This window comes from Chaetodon auriga, chromosome 17, assembly GCF_051107435.1.
Source record: "Chaetodon auriga isolate fChaAug3 chromosome 17, fChaAug3.hap1, whole genome shotgun sequence".
Taxonomy (NCBI): Eukaryota; Metazoa; Chordata; class Actinopteri; order Chaetodontiformes; family Chaetodontidae; genus Chaetodon; species Chaetodon auriga.
In genome coordinates this window covers 8,577,894-8,598,937 of record NC_135090.1, presented here as the reverse complement: position 1 = coordinate 8,598,937, position 21,044 = coordinate 8,577,894, and the positions used below count along the sequence as shown (strand labels likewise).

At 43.6% G+C, this 21,044-nt stretch overlaps 1 protein-coding gene across 1 annotated transcript in view; it reads right to left on the bottom strand.

Annotated features, from left to right (window-relative positions):
- The window catches only part of csmd2 (CUB and Sushi multiple domains 2), a 224,963-nt gene extending 205,896 nt beyond the window's left edge, over positions 1 to 19,067 (bottom strand). The window contains exon 1 of the mRNA XM_076753709.1: positions 18,143 to 19,067. Coding sequence (XP_076609824.1) covers positions 18,143 to 18,317 — 175 coding nt within the window. The 5' untranslated portion in view covers positions 18,318 to 19,067. The remainder of the gene's footprint in view (positions 1 to 18,142) is intronic.
- Positions 19,068 to 21,044: the final 1,977 nt, after the last annotated feature.

The following is a 21,044-nucleotide window of genomic DNA, read 5'->3' as shown; positions in this document are numbered from 1 at the left end:
AACGGCTCGTCTTCGACTGATCTGAGCACAGCTGAGACTTTTAATCAATGTCAGGGATTTAGCTGTGATTAATTGCTAATGTGGACTGATGTGTGATTGTACAATTTGTGTATTTTGTGTGTTCTCAGTGTTGATGCATAAACGAGCGCCTGTATGTGCACATATGGATTTCCCCCTGTAGATAATAACACACTCATTTGATCCTCATAATAAGGTCGTGCTCTCCTCCAACCAAAAAAACGGTTCATGTTTTCATCCTCCAGGCAGCTAAATGTGAGCAGTCAACTGTCACTCTGCCACTGATTGGTGACAAGAGAGTAAAACGTGAATATGCTGGACAATCACAAACCATAAATAGCCTCAAGTGTTGCAGCTTTTGAAGTAAACCAGCAAGAATACAGCATGTCAAGAATTGATTTTCCTTTCGCAGAAGAACTCTAGCATACGTGCAATGATGGTTATACAAAAGGAACCTGCATACATGTCCTCACGCAGCAACTAGATTAGAATGTCAAGCGAGAATACATGCTATTTAAACAAATGAGCTGTCTTTTCCCTTTGTCTGATTCAGCCACCAACCTGAATCATAATGCAGCCTGATTTAAATGTAATTAGGAGAGTATAATTGGAGGACATCTGTAATCTGCACAACCCACATTATTCAGCAACACAAACAATGCAACACTCGCTGAAGATATGATTTTTGTTCTGTTCATTTGTATCCATAATCATACCTGTGTAAACGTTGGGAATAAATCAATGCATAGGAATGAGCTATACTACCTTATTAAAACAGGGTATTAAAAAACAAGAATGTGCAGTAAACACACGGCAGCTTGGAAACATGTAAAAAGGAAGGCTGCTTGGTTAAATCCCTCCAGGGCAATGTGTATCTCTTACTGAATGCTTGTGAAACATACAGAATCTGTGCTACTTTGTGCACGCTCTCCCAAAGCTACAAATCTGTAAAAAAAAGAAAAAAAAAAAAATCACTCTGAAACGTGCCTCACGTTAAAAAAAAAAAACCCAGCAGGGATTTACCTGTAATAAGGCACCAAGCATAAAAACTAGACAACAGAAAAGACAAAAATGGGGCGATTTTCATTCCTCTCACTCTTCCTCACAACTAAGACAACGAATAAATAAAAGCAGAGAGAAAAACAGAAGAAATGACTAAGCATTGCCAGACGAGTGAACCCTGCATTTGTTTAATCGAGCCTGGTGTTTAAGATTTAAAGGGCTGCATGCCGCATCAGGGTATTTATGAATTCTGAGATCCTGAGATTCTAGCCGACACACACTCAAACAAACAAAACCAATATTAGGTTTTTGTTCAAGGTAGCATAGCAAACCAGTATCTCTTTTTTGTAGAGGAGGGAAAAAGAAGAAATAGTGTCAGGATGTAAAGATGCAGACTGTCTGGATGGCATCAGCAGTAACAGGAGGCAAATGGCATCTCCAGTCACAGTATATCCATCATACCACCGTTGACTCCCCAGGGCCCTGTCTCACTGAAAAACAGGCGGGGGCCTCTCTCAGCCGTCACTTTTCAACGTTTCATATCCGCTTGACCTCTTCCAAAAGATGCTAATGTGTGCGCACTTGAACCCTGGCCACTTGAACACACTTTTGTTGGGTGTTTTTCTGCTGCTTTGCGAGGGCAGCTCATTGTTTGCTGTGGGGATCTGCAAGTGTTGCAATGAAATCTTCAGAAAAGTGTGCAGTGAAATGAATAGAATAGTGTAAAATGAGATTAGCAGTAACTAAATATGTCCTACTGTACAAAGTGCTGAAAATAACTGAGCGTCACAGTGTGTAGTCCTCATCTTTAACCAGTAACAAGACACAAGAACAAAGCCAGAGCTATCTCCATCTGATTTTTCATTAAAGCCTTTAAATAGGCGCGGCGAGTGAGCATCCACCCTCCCAATTACCATCAAGTCAATACTAATATGCAGGTAAAACCTCCAAATCCACCTCTCCTACCTGATTTTCATATACACAGCCTGGTCAATAATCTCATCATCTCCTTCATTACGAGGCCTCTATCAGACAAATGCCAATCAATGGCCTGATGGCAGAGCTTGATAGGGGTCAGAGTGGACTCTAAACCCCTTACACATAGGCAATGAGTTCGGATGTGCAGGCTGAATTACAAAACAAAACCAGGGAGGTTAAGGCAACTGAATTGTTATTAATTAGTTGCAGCATTGAATTGAATGCTGGATGACTGAAATGAGTCTGCGACTCTTGAGGCTCAACGGACAAATCTTTCATGTTAGAAACAAGCATGTGTAGAGTGTAATAGCCCTCCTCCATTAGCAGCTGAAATGCAAACACTGGTCGGAGTCACAGCAGCAGGAAGTGTTGAAATCTTCATAAATAAAACCTTAAAACCTACCTGTTCAGCCTGGCTTTTGATTAGCTATGGTCTGGAACAGCGGTCCCCAACCACTGGGCCACAGAACGATATCCGTCTGTGGGACATTTGGATGGACTGAGGTACCAGGAAGAATTATTGGTGTCTAAGGAGAGAGAAACTCAGAGAGAGATCCAGACGCTCACTGTTTCTTACAATGAGCTCCTCTTAAAGTACAATAATCTCGATCAAGTATGCAACAAGATCCACCACAGGTACGACACTGACATCGCCACAGAAAGACAGATCAATGCCAACCTTCAGCAGCAACTTGAAACACAAACAAAGTTTCTTGATGACCAGACGTCCGAGCACAAGGAGCTTGTTCGCAGTATGATGTGCGAGCAGGAAGCCTTCCGCCAGAAAATGGAGCAGGAGACCAAACTCTTGCTTGAGAGGGAGATGGAAGACAAGAATAGCCAGCTCCACTACCAGACCTCCAGAAACATTGAGCTCGTTACTAAGCTCAAGGATGAGGAAGAGGCCAGGTGGGCCAGCAAGAGGAGGAGTCCCATCCCTGCTGTGCTACAGGACCCAGAACCTGCGAAGGAGACTGTAGTCTGTGAGGAGAAGGATGTCAAGAAAGAGAAGAGATGTTTCTGGAAAAGACTTTGATTTCCTGGGGCGTTCAGTCTTGAGTTTTGGTGGGATGAGTCTCTCACTGAAAGTACTCCTGTGCCTGGCCAGCACATCATGAAGTGGGTGTGAGACGTTGTCCAAGATAGTCCGTAGCTTAGTCAACATCCTCCTCTCTGACACCACCGTCATTGAATATTATTACTATTACTACTATTATTATTATTACTATTATTATTATTATTACTATTATTAGGATTATTAGTTTTAGTATTAGTATTATTAGGATCATTAGTATTAGTATTATTAGGATTATTAGTATTGTTGTTATTATTAGTATTAGTATTAGGATATACCTGATTTTAGGATTATACAGAATTGTAGAAATTAATAAATTTACTAAAAATCTAATTATACAATGTCATGGTTCTGTATTTTTCAATTGAATGACTCACTAAACTCCACTATCAATAAAAACCTGAATGTTAAGGTACTTCAATTCTTTTTGAAACTGTTTACAAAAATTGCATTTAAGTAGCTTGAAGTCAAAATCCCTAATTACACATGTTTTGAGTTGACATTTAAAAACATGTCACTGTTTCAAAGTTGTGGACACCAAAGGAGTAGGTTTTGCATCTGAATAAATGCGTTTTATATCATCTGAGTGCATGTGTTATAAGGCGGTGGAACATGCTGTATGTATTGAGATACGACAATGAATCAACCAGGCAGGAGAACATGTTTCCCATGTTTAGGTACAGGTACAATTAAGCGGAGCAAACAAAAAAAAAAACCTTACAGAAAATATGTCTAGTGAGCCTGCCAGAGCTCCACTAAATGCTATTTTGAAGTGTGAGCACCTTTGCCAAGTGACCGACTCTTAAATCGATAATGATGCACACAAGACACAAGATAGTGCTTTTAGAGAGTCTGCTTTTTTAGCTGCAGCCAGGAACATTTTTATCCTTGCTGAAAAATACATGGTCAGAATTGAATTGGAGAAAACAGACACATCAAAGTTCACTTGCGAATGCTCGTTTGTGAGCATTAAAAGGACCAGTATGTAGATTTAGAAGGATCTATTGGCAGGAATTGAAGATAATATTCAAGTATGTTTTGTGTAGTGTATAATCAGCTGAAGATAAGGAGCCTTGTGTTTTTGTCACCTTAGAATGAGCCATGTCATGTCTTCCATGTTGCACTACCATGTTGCTACAGTAGCCCAGAATGGACAAATCAAACACTGACTCTAAAGAGGACTTTTTTGCATTTTTACCTTAAACCATAGTTTCTCCTACACACTTGAAAAGGAAGGGTATTCAACTGGTGGCAATTTGCAACCTCACCACTAGATGCCACTAAATCCTACACACTGGTCCTTTAAGGAGCAGTTTACGGCATCATCCAGTTTGATTTTCACAGCATGCAGTGATAAGTACCATAAGATGCATGTGCTGCTGAGGTAAACTGAGGCACTGTAAGTCAACTCTGTTCTCTGAAAACCCAGAGCCTGATCCTGCACTCGGGGCTTGGTTGAATTATTTAAGCCTCGCCCGAAATGCATTATGAAATTAGCTGCTGGGAGTTGATGACCTGCTCTGAAGCCCCTCAGTGTAAATCTGCGAGGTAGAGCCCATCCTGGAGTTGACTCCCCCCCGACACATCGTAAAGATCCCATAAACAGACTGCTGGCCGTGCTGTTTTAGCCCAGCTAGCTCAGATCATCCCCTACCAGCGAAGTAGAAGGGCTCATGTTTTCTCAAGTTGTGCAAGTTATGAATATGGAGTAGCAGCAAATATGCTGGTTCAGCAATTAGAAGAACTGCTAACTCGTTCTTGGTTTGTGTATTTTTTCCCTCAGCATGTCTATGGGAACTATTTGCATTGGCTTGTACTGGAATGTTAACTACGCTTGATATCTGTGGATGTTCAACAGATATGTTGTCGGCTGCTTCGCCCACTGTGCCACTGGCAGCGGCCGCTTGGCACTGAGCATCTCCGGTGTTCTCACCGCCAAATGGGTGTACAGGGAGAGGTATGACCTTGCTGGGGCAGCACTCCAGATTCTACCTGTGTGTGTGTGTGTTTGTGTTTGTGTGTAGGAGCTACTGTTTGCTTTGCCAGGGCAGTTGTTTAGTAGCGGGCACACAGAGCTGCGGCAGTGCGCTGTGACAGTTTGATGAATCGATGGTCACTGTGCTGTACTCCGGCAGGACAGCGGACCCTCAGAGCAGAGGAAGGAGACAGAGAGAGACCAAAGGGGAGCGAGAGAGCAAGGGCGAGGGGGGCAGACAGACACAAAGTAGACTGACTGGCTGGCTGACTGAATGTATGGACATATGAGAAAATAGATATGGAAGACATGACGAGGAATAATAGAAGCAAAGGTGAGATGAGAGACGGACTGGGGGGATAGAAAATAGCAGCAGGAAGGCAAAGAGGAGGAGGATTGGAGGTGTGCGAGAAAGAACATGTCAGAAGGGCAACGAGAGGAAGTGCAAGAGCCAATGGGAGTAAATGAGTTGGAAAGAGGAGGAAGACTATATCGGGGAGATTTTTTTTTTTTTTTTTTTTTATACCTATTTTCTGCATCTTGTTGCCATTCTGTGCTGAGGTCAGAGACAGCCAGAGTGACATTCACAGCGAGAAAGTGCTTAATCTGCACTGTTAGAGAATCCTAGAGGTCTATTTGGAGGGATGTTTTGGCAGTGTGTATAGTGTATTTTGTTTGTGTGAGCGTGAAGCAAAGTGCACACACGTCTACGTATGGAGGCATCAGTTGTCTGCACATGTATGAGTATAATCTCTATACCCTGGGTGAGTATAGTGTCGCATATCTGCATGTCACTCCTCTGCTTAGATGCAATTACACTGTCTAGAGTGACTCTCAATGGGAGGAAATTTCATCTTGGCAAACATAATCCCAACATCACATTCACATAATACCATAAAGACACAAACAATACTTGTAATACAAAACTGCAAATCTCCTTTCTGGACTCCCATCTCTTCATCCCTCCTCGCCTTGGTCTGGTCCCCTCATCTACAATTTAAATTTGCCTTTGGACAAAAGACAAAGACGCAGAGACCGTCCTGTTCTTGCAGTCAATAATAGAAGTGCCTTACCTCTTATGTCGGACATTTGTCCAGCATTTCCTAGTATGGCACAGTGTGTTCAGTGACATTGTCGATACATGCAATGGAAGAAAATGAAGTGATAAACCAATGCAACAGAAACTTATTGTGAAAATATTCCAATTGTTGCCATTACATGTACAATGTGTCAGAAATGTCAGAAGAACCATGCACAAACAAACTAACTATCTTAAACTAAGATAGGACCAAAAACTACATATTCGAATTTCCTCTCTAATTCTCAAGAGAAACCATAAAGGCTTCATACATGAGGTCTATCAGGGGCTATATCCATACAAAATGAGCATCCCACTGGAGCAAACATGGAATAATTGCCAACCAAATAAGCATCTCTTGGGATTTATTGAGTAACAGAGCTTTCCACTATCGCATATAACCTATCCCATGAGTAAACTTCAAACAACCAAATGTTTTGCGTGTGCACGCTTGTGCCAGGAACTGCCTCCCTGGTGGGAAGATAAACCCTTCCGCCCCATAGATCCTCTCAGCATCACTATTTGTCTCTTGACGTGTCAGCGCATATGCGCGCCTTGACCGCATCATATCCGAATTAACCTCTAGATGGCTGCCATTAAAATGGAAATGGGTGAGCTCAGCGATCCTGCTCCCCTCCATACATTAGGCTAATGTCCGGGCCAGGACGACACCGTCTGCCATTACAGACAAGCCAAACGCAGTGGAAGGCACTTGTAATAGGCTTGCTCCCACTTACCCCCCACCTCACCCCCCAACACGCACGCACACACACACACAGTTTCCACTGGGCTGAATGGTAAATGTTGTTTCCTTATAAGGGCAGAAAATTGGAGCTTGCATTTCCATAATGGTGCACATTGGAGCTTGGAATGACCTCCTGCTGCATGAATGTGTGAAGCAAAACAATGATCTGCGTAAACACACACAGAGAGGACGCTCAAGAAAACACATACTTGAATGCATTTGCCAACATACACTCAACTGTAAATAAGGGAACACATACATCCATACCACGCTGACAACGTCAGTTGTGGCATTCGCATCTGAGGCTTTGTTTTAACGATCCGTTGACGCCTATGGCAAAACGTAGTTACAAACACACATGCACAGACACGCAAAAGCACATTGTCACAGCAGCATGACTGGAGGGTGAAATGTGTGGAGTGTGAAAACACACAACACCCACGTGTAAAACTGTAGCCAACGATTAAGGCGTCGAAGAAAGTGGCTGCATGCTAACGTGCAGACGAGGCGTGCATGCAGAAATGCACCCTTGCGTGAGTGCATGCACACGTTGCTGGCTGTTATCAGGGCTGGCAAAAGAGGCACAATGGAGCATGTGTTCTCTCACACAGAGAGGGAGAGAAGGGGGGAGCCAGGCAGTTCCTTCCAGCTGGGTCATATTTAACCAGCAGTGTTATCATGCCAGCCAAAAGGACCTGCAGCCCACCCACCTACCCAAAAAAAAAAAAAAAAAAAGCCAACCACACACTTTCACGCAATATCAGCACATCCCTAAAACTACATGTTAAGCTGTCTGCCCAGCTCAAACACCGATTCAACAGAGATGCTACTGTTTCTTCATCGTCCTATTTTCCTCAATGCCTCCTTTCGTATCGATACATTGAAACAGCCCGGCGGTGAGTTAGTGTTGATGTGAACAACACAGCTTCTCAGCAACCCACGCACCAAGGTTTCAAGGTGATCAATAGAAAACAGCCCATTCGGAGCCAAAAGCATGTTACGGTTGATGTTCTTCCCTTTCAGAAAGACCCCTGTCTTTGTGGGGGAGTTAATTCAGCACTGATACAAATGGGCCTCCCACACGAAACACACTGAGGCTAGATGCCTGGAGAAATGTGTGTGTGTGTTTGTCAGTGTGTTTTCATGTTTGAGCGTGCGCCTGCATTTGTTTCCATGAAAGCGATATAGCACTTGAACACAGCCTTGCTTATAGCCCTCATGCTACCCCTCTCTCTTTTGCTGCACTGGGCTGCGTTCCAATACCCCTACTACCAATAGTATGTCAGAAAAAGATCTAGTATGTCCTAATACCTCTATGTCAAATGCAGCACGGCAGAAGCATCAGGATATCCTACTGTATCCGGTTGCATTTTGCAGCATGCAAACCAGCATGCTTTCCTGACGCACAATCCCCTGCTCATCCATCGAGAGAGCACAGACACACGACAACTCGCTGACAGATGACAGCGAATTCATGTGTAAGTACCACATATATTTTGCGACTTGTGTTATAATTAACAGATTCAATTTTGTGCTCCGGACTGCGACGGATGCACATGAGCCAGAGGGTCAAAGTTCAAGGCACAATGTTGTGATGAAGGAGTTTGAACTATTTATATACATACTGCATGCAACAATACACACGTTGTAAGGGCAGCTGCAGCGCTTACTCAAATCAAAAGAAAACGTATGTGATTTGGAACGCAGCTCTGTGTGTTTCCCCTCACCTGGAAACACTGTCCCTATTCAGCAAACTTCAAGAGGGGCCCATGCCCAGCTGGTCAGGTTAGTCAGAATGTGGGGGAGGCAAGTCACTAACAGATATGTTTGGAGTTGTTTATAGTTTTGGAATGATTTTAAGCTATTTTATGGCATAAAATACAGTCACATGAGAGATGAAAGGTATTGGATAGATTTTGAAGTTTCGAGTTGCCAGTGTTTTTTGTGGTTTTGAAATAACCTTTGTGTGCACCTGCTTAGACAGAGTGCTTGAGAACATTGCGTCTGACATGAGTTGGCATTGGGAAAATGATAAACTGACAGAAACACCTGCAAGTCATTCACTGAATGCATCTGGTTTCAAGCAACATTGCCTCCATTCATTTTGCATTTTGTTGGAACCTGCCACCGCTAAGATTTTCTTTCATGTAACTTTATTTTCTTTTATATGGAATTGTTATCTTGTCTTTATAATTTGGGCATTTGTTCTAACTTCCTGCCTCCCTTGTTTGTTTTTTTTTTAATTGTATTTTAGCAGATGGGCATTTTTAAGCTGGTTGTTTCTCGGCTTTAATTTAGCCATTTTTTTGGTGGTCCTTTCAGTCAAAAGTCAAGGTTTTCTTAACCCTTTTTTAAAACAGGGCTTTGCTTGTAGATCTCACAGAGTGCCTGATGAATGAGTGTGGCCTTCCTCGCCCTGCATGGTGGTGGTAATTGCATATTCACTTCCCTTTGGTTTGTGTTTTGCTTGGTCGTGCACAATTGTAGGTAGGGTTCTGGCATCCCCCCCTCTGCTGGCCCAATGCCACGAGGTCCATCTGTGTCCTAGAAACTTTTTGTTGTTTTGTTTTTTGTGGAAATGTACAGATAAGTTGTACCCTCTGTGGGAGGTTAAGGCAGATGTCCATAGCTGATTGTTTCCTAAACCTTACCAAGTAGTTTTGTTGCTTTAGCCTAACCAAACTGTGACTGAAACTAAAAATATAGCCAAATGTGTGAATATTCTCACACAGGTGCGAAGCCACCCCATTTAATTAATGTTATTAAAGTGTTGTTTTTGTTTTTTTGTAAATATCTTGTTTCAATCTTGTGCCAATAAATCTACCCATCATCCACTGAAATCCACACCTGTCTTTATGTACACACTTCCCTGGGTTCTCTAACTTCTCAGCTTGGTTGCATATTGATGACTAAAAGATGAGGTAAAAAAAAATAAACCAGAGGCGAGAAAGAAGTGCAGTTCAAAGAGCCTCATTCACTGCTGTCACAGAAGCTGTATGTTGTTCCCATGACAACAAGAAAACAGGAGAACACATGAAGACAAATCCCTTTCGTCAATTATTTATTATTGTTTGAGTCCGCCTTAACACTTCATCTCGCACATTCCAACACACACACACACACACACACACACACACACACACACGTACAGTACAGCCAAATGCACACGCTCTCAGATTGTGCATACAGCACATGTCACAAATGATTTCACTTCTCTCTTCCAGTCTCCCTTGTACTTATGGGGAGAAAAAGCACAACTATGTGTGACATTAATGTGCGAAACAGTGAAAGTCAATTATCACCTCATTTTTATTCTCTTCACATGTGACAGCTGGGCTCTTTGAGTTATGTTAGACTGAACCTACGCTCAAGAGCCAATCTCGCTTACATCCTGCTGCGTACTTGCACTCAAACTGCACCAGAAATCAGCGAAACCTACACTTTCTGGACCGATCAATAGCAGCAACAGGACGTGGTGTAATGCAATTATGGATGCGTTAAATGCATGAGACGGATAATCATGTTGATCTATGTGTGTTAGTCAGTGGGCATTCATGAACATTTGATCCCCTCTGAGGATTGGATATTAAACCCAAGAGGAAGCACTGATCCAAAGGTCAGGTCATGACTGTCCCAGCAGGACTATTTCATCCATCACTGAGAGATGAATGAGCTGCAGCTGATCAATCAGCCTCACTTCAGCACACTGTAGTACACTTTTACCTTTCAACTCAGGTCCTAGCTGACCCTTGACCACAATCATAATTAATTGGGCTGCATGCATCACTCAAATGGATGAGAATTTATTTGAAATGAAAGAAGATATTGCCTTTGCACGCTGCATTTCCACACTGCTGACAGAATTCAGTCAAGTCAATGTTATTTATATAGCCCAATTTCAAAAATGTGCCTCAAGGGGATTTACAATCTCTACAGCAGACGACACCCTCTATCCTTAGACCCTCCATTTGGATAAGGAAAATCTGGAGAAAAAAAAAATGGAAGAAACCTCAGGAAAGATCCCTCTCTGAGAGCAGACAAACTAAATTATAGATTAGATCTGCATTGGCAATGTATGTGTAAATTAAAGCCAAAAGCTAACAACCTTAAATCATTTAATCTTATGTATTTCAGGCTCAAGGTTGCGTCATTTGAACAAAAATTCAGACAAAGCTGTTAAGTAATACTGATAATAAACATTTGCCTCTGTGTTCCTGAATATCATTCAAGTAGCAAGATTTCTAAAATTTAGCCCAAATATAAGATAACTGATTTCTGACATTTAACAATGTCTTCCTGGGTTTCCCATTTTTCTATCAGGCCTTTCTATAACACTGCATTTCTTGGCTGCTTGACACATAATCCTGTCCATTTCTGTGGTAAAGACGTAAGGAGACACTTTCCGCTCATTTCCATTCATTAGAAATTTATTTTCCCTGCGGCAGCAAAACACGTAACGTGAGCCAGCAGACAACTGCTGTAGCTTTAGGTTAAACTGGTCTAGACATCAGACACTTTGAGGGTGATTAACTCTAATAAAACACCGTTTAGACTGACTTTAGATAGAAGCTTGCAAGCCCGGCAACATTATGGCTACAAATAAACTCTGGATTAGTGAGAAATCTGGGGAAATACACTTATTGACTCTCTTGTTGAGAGTTAGTTGAGATAAGCAATTTTCTTGTTGTTGGGTTGGTGTTTAGATTCAAGGAAGTTACTGCTCCAGCCTCAAAGATAGTCCGAGGCTAAATCCGCCATAAAACCATAACTTGTGCTTTTTACTGGAATAAACTAATTAACATGCAGTTAACATTAACATGCTAATTAGTGATATTTAGATGTGCTGTGAGGTGGATTTTTTCACTTCAGACAGAGCCAGGCTAACCATTTCCCCTTGTCTCCAATCTTTATGCTACGCTAAGATAACCAGCTGCTAGCTGTAGCTTTATATCTATTACACAGAGCCATAAGGATATAAATGATATGAGTAATTCAGTAAATATGTTGTAAGATACTAAACTCATAATGGTCCTCATGTGTGTAGGAATGCAAGACAAACACTGACTCTCTCCATGTGATGACTCTGCCTCCTTCCCAGAAAAAGACCACTGACAGATTGCCCATACGTTGAATAGAGAGAGAAGCAATACAGGAAAGGAGAAAAGACAAGGACAAGGACAAGATACCTCCTGCCCAGGATCTAATCTTCAATCTGTGGGATCACTGATATCTGATAAGAACAGTGTAAATCAGGAAGCTAAAGAAACCCCTGCCTGAGCTTTGTGTCTATACAAGACAGACAGGGCATCTACATCTGTCTCTCACTTTGTGGGGATTTACTGTAGCTGAAGCAAATTCCCATGTCTGATAATAACTGGAGGACAAAAATTGGAATCAAGATTGAGACTTTTCTGTTATAGCTTTGCTCACTACACATGGCTCAGAGAGCTCATGTAAGCTCTGGGTTTTTTTATTTATTTATTTATTTTCACCTGTAGTTATCCAGGGAAGAATGACTGAGCGTATCGTGTACATATGTCCTCCTCCTGACATGTCTTGCCTTGCAGCGGTTGGGCTGTTACAGTAGTTGCACATATTCACATCTGTGAGCAGCCTGGTGCAACCAAGCTGTTCCACTGTCTTCTACAGGGGAAATGTGGGTCAGATAAATGAGGACCACTTCCTTCTCAGGATTCATTGTTAACTTGTCCTCGAGCAAGGCACTTTGGCATAACCTCTCCATCCACCATCCAGTGTCTTTAATGGGCCTGAGCTGCTAAGATGCTAACAGCGGAAGACTGTAGTTGAACAGAAAAGCTCACAGGAATATGTTATGAATGTGAAGTATACGCACTGGCAGAGCAGAGCAGGAGTGCTAGATTTATATTCCCCAGATAAGCAAAGCAGCCAAAAAATGCATTTATTAATTTAACATCGTGCTCAGGGACATGTCGAGAGTCATATTTGAAGGAAATGAATATTTCTCATTTGTTTTCTGCCAGGTTTTACTCTGCTTGTGTCAGATTTGAACTATTGACTTTACAACCAGAGCCTGCAGATATATACATGTAAATGCTTTGGTTTGAATGTGTATGATGTGTAATGAAGGCAAAGTGTTTTACTGTGGCAATACCATTGAACTCTAATACCATTTTTATGTGTTTAATAGATGGAATAGCAGAGGAAGCAATAGAATTGTACAGAAATTAATTGAATGTCCCTCATGATCTAATTGAGTGTCACTTTAACCAAGATATTCTGCAAAGTGCATCTGGATATAAGTTCATAAGGTCTAATAGTCCAGTTTCTTTCTCTCTCTCTGTCTCATTGAAGCTGTGTGCACTGGTGGTAAATGACTGCATGAATGCATTTAGGAATTTGATTTTTTTAATGGTGTGTGTGTGTGTGTGTGGGTGGGGGGGGGGGGGGGTGTCTGCAAGTGTGCATGAATTAGTGAGTGTGTGTGTGTGTGTGTGTGTGTGTGTGTGTGTGTGTGTGTGTGTGTGTGTGTGAGTCACTGTGGCTGTGATCAGTGTGATGAAGCACAGTGACGGAGCTCTGGCCATCTGGAGACAGATGACAGTGTGAATCACCAGAGAGGAAGATGGAGGAAGAAAAAGGGAGGCGGTGGGACGGATGGAGGGAGGATGGGAGGCGAAGGTAAGAGGGGGGGCAGACACAGAGAGAGGAGCGGGGGGATGACACATCGGCAGGCGGTCGGTGAAATGACGGTGCTCATGACGACGAAGCATTTGCATGATCGGAAAGCGGCGCACGTGCACATGCGCCCACACACGCATGGACATGGACACACACACACACACACACACGCACACACACACACACACTATCTGTCCAGTGGCCCTTTTTGAGCTAGCTAATGACCTGCTTGTCAACACTTTAGTCTAATCATCCTAGAGTGAATGGGGGTGGCAGCTCACACTCATCCAAACACACACACACACACATACACGTGCCCACAAGCTTACTTACACGCTGTTGGTTGTTGAAATAGGAGTCTGCTTGATGCCTGATAAGGAAATGAGCCCTCCAAATACATCATTTACTGAAGAGAGGAAAATCAGTCAAAAGGCCCGGAAACACAGGGCTCAGATTATCTCACAGCTGGTATAAGCTTATCACTCCTTTACTCCAAGTTGTCTCCCTTCTCTACCTCTTATTTCCCCTCACAGTGGATCTTGTCCTGCTGTTCTCTTACATCCCTGCACCACCTCTTTACTGCCGCTCCCTCTCCCACTTCAAGGCTTGCTCGAGTGGGAGAAAGTATGAGTCCACATCTGCTTTGCATTCCAGACATTCCTCTATTTTGAGTAAATAGATAATGTCATCTGTTTCTCAGCTCCCACTCCATCCTTTATTGCTCAATGGTGAATGTGGAGAGCAGATGGGAGATAGGACGCAACAGAGCGTGCAGGTAGTGGAGGATCTGAGATTGAGAGTAGCAGGCAGACAGGTGGGAGAGACGTGAGAAACAAAAGGCAAGCGTGAAGCCCTTATACTCATCGTGAAAACAAATAGGATATATAACACGCATGGGACTTGTGTTTGCCAAGTTGGGAGGACTTGCAGGGAGTGGATGCTACACTTTGATCCATGTGATCAAGTCTGTTCATGAGAGCAGTAAGTCAGCTCTAGTTTGGCTTCCATATATCTTAGCCAACATGTATCAGATATGTAACACAGTGCCTCCATAATGGTGGTTTATGATGTGAGGTTTGGGTTCCACACGCCTTCCGGACTGGCTGGCAAAAATGAGGAAAGCACCCATAATAAACTCCATTTACATATTTTCTCAATGAATCTCTTGGTCATAACATCAGACACTGGTTTAAAGGCCCATCAACTCACATGAAACAAAGAAGTGCAGAAAATAGAATCTGGAACGAATTCATGTTTGTTATGTGTGCTTTAAAAATGGCTCTCAAAATAGTTTAATAGTTTCATTTTCTGTCAGTCAATGATTCATTTTAGCTCTACATGCTATGTCAATGAAACACTATATGAGTATGACTGTTCTTTGTCAGAATTGACTCTCACAATGCTCTCACAATGGAGAACAATGGCTAAATTCCTTGTGATATGATCTTGTTAAACAGGGGTCTGAAGTCTGTGTCTAACTCAGGGTTCAATGCCATGAAAACATTGGAGAAATCCCAATTCAAGGAGCCAGCTCGCCCTCCACTGAGGAGCAGCTGTTGCTGAGGCAGTTGGCTGGAGGAGCTGTCCGTGGAGCTGAAGACAGCTTCAGCTGAGCGGCAAATTCAGCTGCGCCCTTCGCTGTCCAGGGTGCTGAAAACGGCCCTCCCTGGACTGAAAGTGGAAGAGAAAGTCTATTCAAACTAATATATTCCACTCTCGTCCTATCGTACAGCTTAGACATTAGATAATTCATTACTAAATCATCAACAGCAGTGTTTCCAAAGAGGTGTTCCCAATTAAAATTGCATCAATTAGAGGTCCGCGGCCTCTCTGTGTGCCCGAGGGTCTTTAAAATGAAAATGTTCAAGTTTGAGTTTGTCATTTTTGATTTGCTGAACTTCAAAAACGACTTTATACCAAGCTTTTTCCTCCCTGCGTTAAACACACACGCACGCCCACGCGCGCCCGTGCCCCCCTTTGACTTCTGCGCGCGTCATACGCGCACAGACGCACGCTCTCGCCCCGTCTCTTTCTTCGGGAGCCTCATGACTGCGCGAATAGAAGCAAATGTCATGAAGTAAAAAAGATAAAAAGGAAAGGGGCATCAAGCCCTCCAGTCCTCATAACATTACTGCAAGTTGCATCATGAGCACAACGCGGTGCCTTCATGTAATGGAGAGCGCTGGTTGAGAGCAGAGGACGACGGAGCGTGATCTTGCGTGTAAAATGGACATGCTGAGCGACTGTCTCATGCGCCGCTGACGACTGATCTAATACCGGTCGAGCTGGAGTGGAGAGCCGAAAAACGCACCAGATAGACGAGACACGTCATCCTCAATCTGCCTCCTCTTCCCTTCCCTCCTTTTGCGTTCTCTCCTCTCTACGTTCAAAAGAATAGAGGTTGATTACCGCTTATTGAGCAGCCAGTCCACAGGGACCGCTGGTTTTGATCCCATGGAGAGGGCGAACTGCTCACTTCAATAGCTCTTTGTCAAAAAACCTTTCACACGTCTCTATCTTTGTCAGCGTGGCCCATGGGGACGATAACATGATTACGAGGCAGGCTGGAACTTGTTTAAAGTGAGACGGATAGACAAATGAAGGCAGGATTAAAGCGGTATAATACACCTGAGACATGTCTATGATGCTTATCAAACATGGCCTGGAAATGAACACTCATTTGGCCAGTATGCAACAACACGCATACATCAGGCTCTGTTGGTCATTAATAGGCACGTCTTGCTTTGGTTTGATAAAGTATGCTTGCAGAGAAACGCCACGAACCCCGGGTCCTCTCTCCCTCTGCGCTCCGCCTCTCAGCATAGTGTGAGGCTCTGGTGCCGCTCAATGGGAGGATGGGGCAATTGCTGGTGGCTGCAGCACCGAGGGACGCGCCAGACCACCTCAACGCCGGCACGAGGTATTCAAACATATTTATTGACACCGCTTAAAGTAAACGCTGTTACAGGGAGGCAGATAAATAGTCTGGCTTGCCCTGCTCTTCGTAAATATGTGCAATAAGTTAAAGTCGCTTTACTGGCTCAAAAAAGTAGACTCGATCGGCAAGAGAGTGGGCAATAAAAAGCTCCCTGGACGCAAATAAAACAAGAAGCCTCCTACGAATATAGCCGCAATGAGATTTACTCCAGAGGCAAGTGGAGAGAGATTTGTCAGTATCATAAGGACTGAGCTGAACGTGATAAACCTGCACGTCACCAAAACCAGCTGGGTGGTTCATGACACAAGTTTGATCAAACAGTGGGAGTTATTTGGTGGGAGACATGAAGCGGGGGACGTTTCTGTGAAACAGTAACGCTCAGGCCGCACTCACACAGTATGAGACAACACGGCCTACTGTGCTTTGGTGATGCTGAAAATGTGCCCAGTTTCCACTCACTCGTGGATTATGTGCAGTCCAACCAAAGGTATGAGTGGGCGAACACAGAGCCATGACTCATTGTCAAATTCATATTGTGGCCGTGGCAGTATTCTTGGCTTTTGCTAAAAATAGTGCCCATTCTGTGGTGTGGAGCCAAGACAGTGATAAAACGGCTGGCTTTCTTTGCCAAAGGACCTGCTCTGGATGGCAAAAATCATTGCGGCTCTTCCCCGAAAGGCCTGGCCTCTACGTAACGCCACAAGCATTTCGTGATGAATGTCCACGACTAGGAAAAAAAATAAATAAATAAAAACAAACCAAAAATCATGGATCAGTAACCTAGTCTATCCTTTCAGAAATTACATTGGGTTGCGAAGACGTCAAAGTAAATGAATAGTAATGACAATCTGTTGAATGCTCCGGTTGCAAGATTTCCATTTGCAATTAATCAAGGACAGAAAATCCAGAGTCAGTTAATTAGCACCCCCCAAAACACACACACACACACACACACACACACACACACACACACACACACACATACAGAGAGAGAGAGAGAGAGAGAGAGAGAGAGAACCTGTACACAAAACGATGTTCATTGATGCTTACTTGGGCATGTGGGAAACTGACAGGGAACAGTCAGAGAGAAGAGCATCCTCCACACACACACACACACACACACACACACACACACACACACACACACACACACACACACACACACGCACGCACACCCTTTTGGACTCTGAACAGCATCATAATCAGCCGCCTGCTTGACCACCTCAACTGATTTCCTCACGCCAGCAGCGCGTGCCGCACAGCCTCGTGTTCCTCCCTGAGAGCTCCTTTGTGGGAAGCAACAGTCTCAAAAGGTGTTTATTTAAGCAAACCTACAGCTCATTCAATCCACCCATCTCCTCAAACGGAGCACCAAACACAAGCCTTTCACGAAACGCATCAACGGAGTCAAGGATGGACACAAGCTCAGCTGCCATTCCTGAGGACCCGCTGTCACCGAAATAGCCACCCAACCAGTCACCTCTCCTCTATTAATAACTTTGGGTGCGAGAACAGCGACATCGCAGCAAGGCTGATCCTAAATGCGCCTTTAGGATGAGTGCGTGTTGCTGGTGCTGATTTGCATTCAGTCAGGGATCGGGGAGGGTGGGCGGTGGAGTGGGGGTAAGCCTGCTGCATTTTGCACGTCTTCAGCTGTACAGATGGGGACTTACCCTTTACTGAGGCGGCCAGTAGCCCCATATATAAGAACAACACCCGGCTCCAATGGTGCGCCTGCACTCCCGCCTTCATTAGAGCAAAAATCCGTATTCCGTCCCCTTTCCTGCATGCGCATTCCGGTCTCCTCGCAAGTCCCGTTGCTCCGTCCCGGTTTGAAGCGGCGGTCATGGCAGGGCTGTTTCTCAGGTCTGGCAGGCACGATAGTTCTCAGTTGGTCAAAAAAGGGAGATTCACTCGGTGTCGGCGCTGAGAAAAATCCCAATGCATGGAGGAGGCTCGGATCTCGCAGCTGGACTGAACCATGTCATGCGGGCACCGAGGGGTTCAGAGTCTCTGTCTGAGAAGATAGATTTCACACCTAAAGGGGAGAAAAGGAGGGAAGGCAAACCAAGCGGGAGACGTGATTCAAGTGGTCACTGATCTACCCCCCACGCGTAAAAAATCACGAAAATCCCTCGTCCGCTCCACATATGCAATAGATATTACCAGACACACGTCAAAAAACCCAAAACACAGGAGATCCCTCCTTCAGTTTGTCCAGCAGCACTTATTTGTCCTTCTCTTCAATTTATCTCCCTTTGATAACAACATCTGCGGTGTCGATAATCCACGTTTAAACTCGTCATTGGACCGAGATTCAAATGAACGAGCGACGGATGATGGAGAGCCACAGAGGTTATCCGGATCCAAGAAAAAAAATCGCCTCGTTTTAGAAGTTCTCGACCAACGTCGGAGTGCAGTCAGTGATCTCACTGTACAGAGAGAGATATGCGGTATGTGTGTATGTATGTATCCCCAGTAACGCAGCGCTTGGCCACAGCTTCCTCTCGGGTCTGAGCGACGCCAAGATTCAGACTGCAGACCTGCTCCTTCTCTGCGCGTCTCTCTCTCTCTCTCTCTCTCTCTCTCTCTCTCTCCCTCTCCCACTCCCTCTCTCTCCCACTCTCAGTATCCACTCCAGTCACATCATATGCCTGCAGTTACATCTAACTTACTCAATTCAGTATAGTGATAAACTCATTAGGTGAGTTAAAATCTCAATAACGGACTTTTAAAGCTATAAACTATCATTTCTCTATTAAATCGATATCCCTCAACAAGAACAAGAACAACAAAAACATAATAATAATAATAATAATAATAATAATAATAATAATAATAATAATAATAATAATAATAATAATAATAATAATATGAAGCATTAGATCCACCTTGTTCTAGTTCGTTATGGTAAGATTTAGGGGCCCACAACGAGGCCATTGTCTCCATCCATTAAGACCAATCATCGGATGGCCCGGCAGTTTAACATAGATGTCCACTTCCTGCTCACTAAACGTGAAATTGATGCTTAACAGGCCGGAACCCCTCGCCAGTAAATTTGAATGTCATTTCCACTTTTGCATATGACCGGCATAATTAGTTTTCCGCAATGCGCCGTGCGCGGAGACAATCGTGGTAATGAAATGCGCGTTGGCCTTCAACCCCTCATATATGACGGAGATCATAAATCAAAGTCGCTAAACTGAACTTTGCCAACGCTGCTACGGGAAAGAGATTCCGTTTTTCTGGAGATATATGAATGATTTACACTGGTCAGTTATTAAGTTTTAAGTCCGTGTGCGCATCTATAGAGCCCAGCAGTTTGCATGTCATAAACAGGCTATGCAGGTCTATACATTCATTCATTCATTCATTCATTCATTCATTCATTCATTCACGAGAATGCATTATATACCATTAAATCTGATTTGATTTGTAACTCGCATGCAACATTCAAAACGCTGTAACAGGAAACAATTGGAACGATAAAGTCGAATTAAAAAAAGGGTGAAAGGTCTCATCTACCGTTGAGCTATCATTCTCGAATTTCAACCAGTTGCTATGACTCCCTGCCAAGATCACGTTTTGAAGAAGAGCTGGATCAAAACAAACAATTTAGCACTTAAACAAGAAGACTGGCGAGTCCATGGACAAGAGAGACAGAAAGATGCCGCGTCGAGGTGCTTGGATGCCACGATCTCCAAAACGATTCGCGGGCGCATTTGCGCCTTTTCCGCGCTCCACCTGGATCCATCCTCACGTGCCGAATGACAACTTCGACCGTGTTTGCAAACACATCTGGAGAAGAGCAATGGAGGTCGAGGAGGAGCTTGACAGAGGTCAAAGTTCACCTAAGAGACAGCAGCATAAAGACTGCGCGTCCCCCGACTGCAAACCGAATCACCGGTAAGACTGACAAAGAAAGCGTGGGAACCACTGGCGCGTCCATGACACACAGAACATGCACACAAACTACTATACCTTAATGTAGAGACCTGAGTCTGTCACGATAAATTACATCACCTCCGCTGTAATGGAAGGAGCCGCAAAGTAACTTTATGGTCAACTTACTGTAGGTTTTTTATACATCTTACAACACAGTAGCAGCCTTATAAAGTCTGCCTTCATGATGCTCCTGCAGCAGCATCACTTTCTTCTTAAGTGTGGTATCATCTCATTTTCCTCCTCAGGAATGTAGTGCGCTACTCAGTAGATCTGATTAGGGTAGTTAATACTCCAGTGTCAAAAAGTAGAATACTGTAAATTTAGCTTAATGTCATTGATATGATGCCATGTTGATAGTGTATTCCTTAAAGTGTGTCTGTGTAGACTAGGAAAAATTCGAACAGTCCAGTGATTGTGGATGGTTTTATGATTCATCCAGGTACCGCTTACTTTATCAAGAGTTTAAAAGGAGTAAAAAATGGATTTAAAATTGGATGAAAATGATTTACTCGTGCCCAGACCAGGTATAAGCCATAAATAGGAGCAAGTTTTGGGTTGCCAGGTTGTGAAAAATGAATTTCCCCCTAAACCAGCAGTCCCCACCGGGCCACGGACCGGTACCGGTCTTGA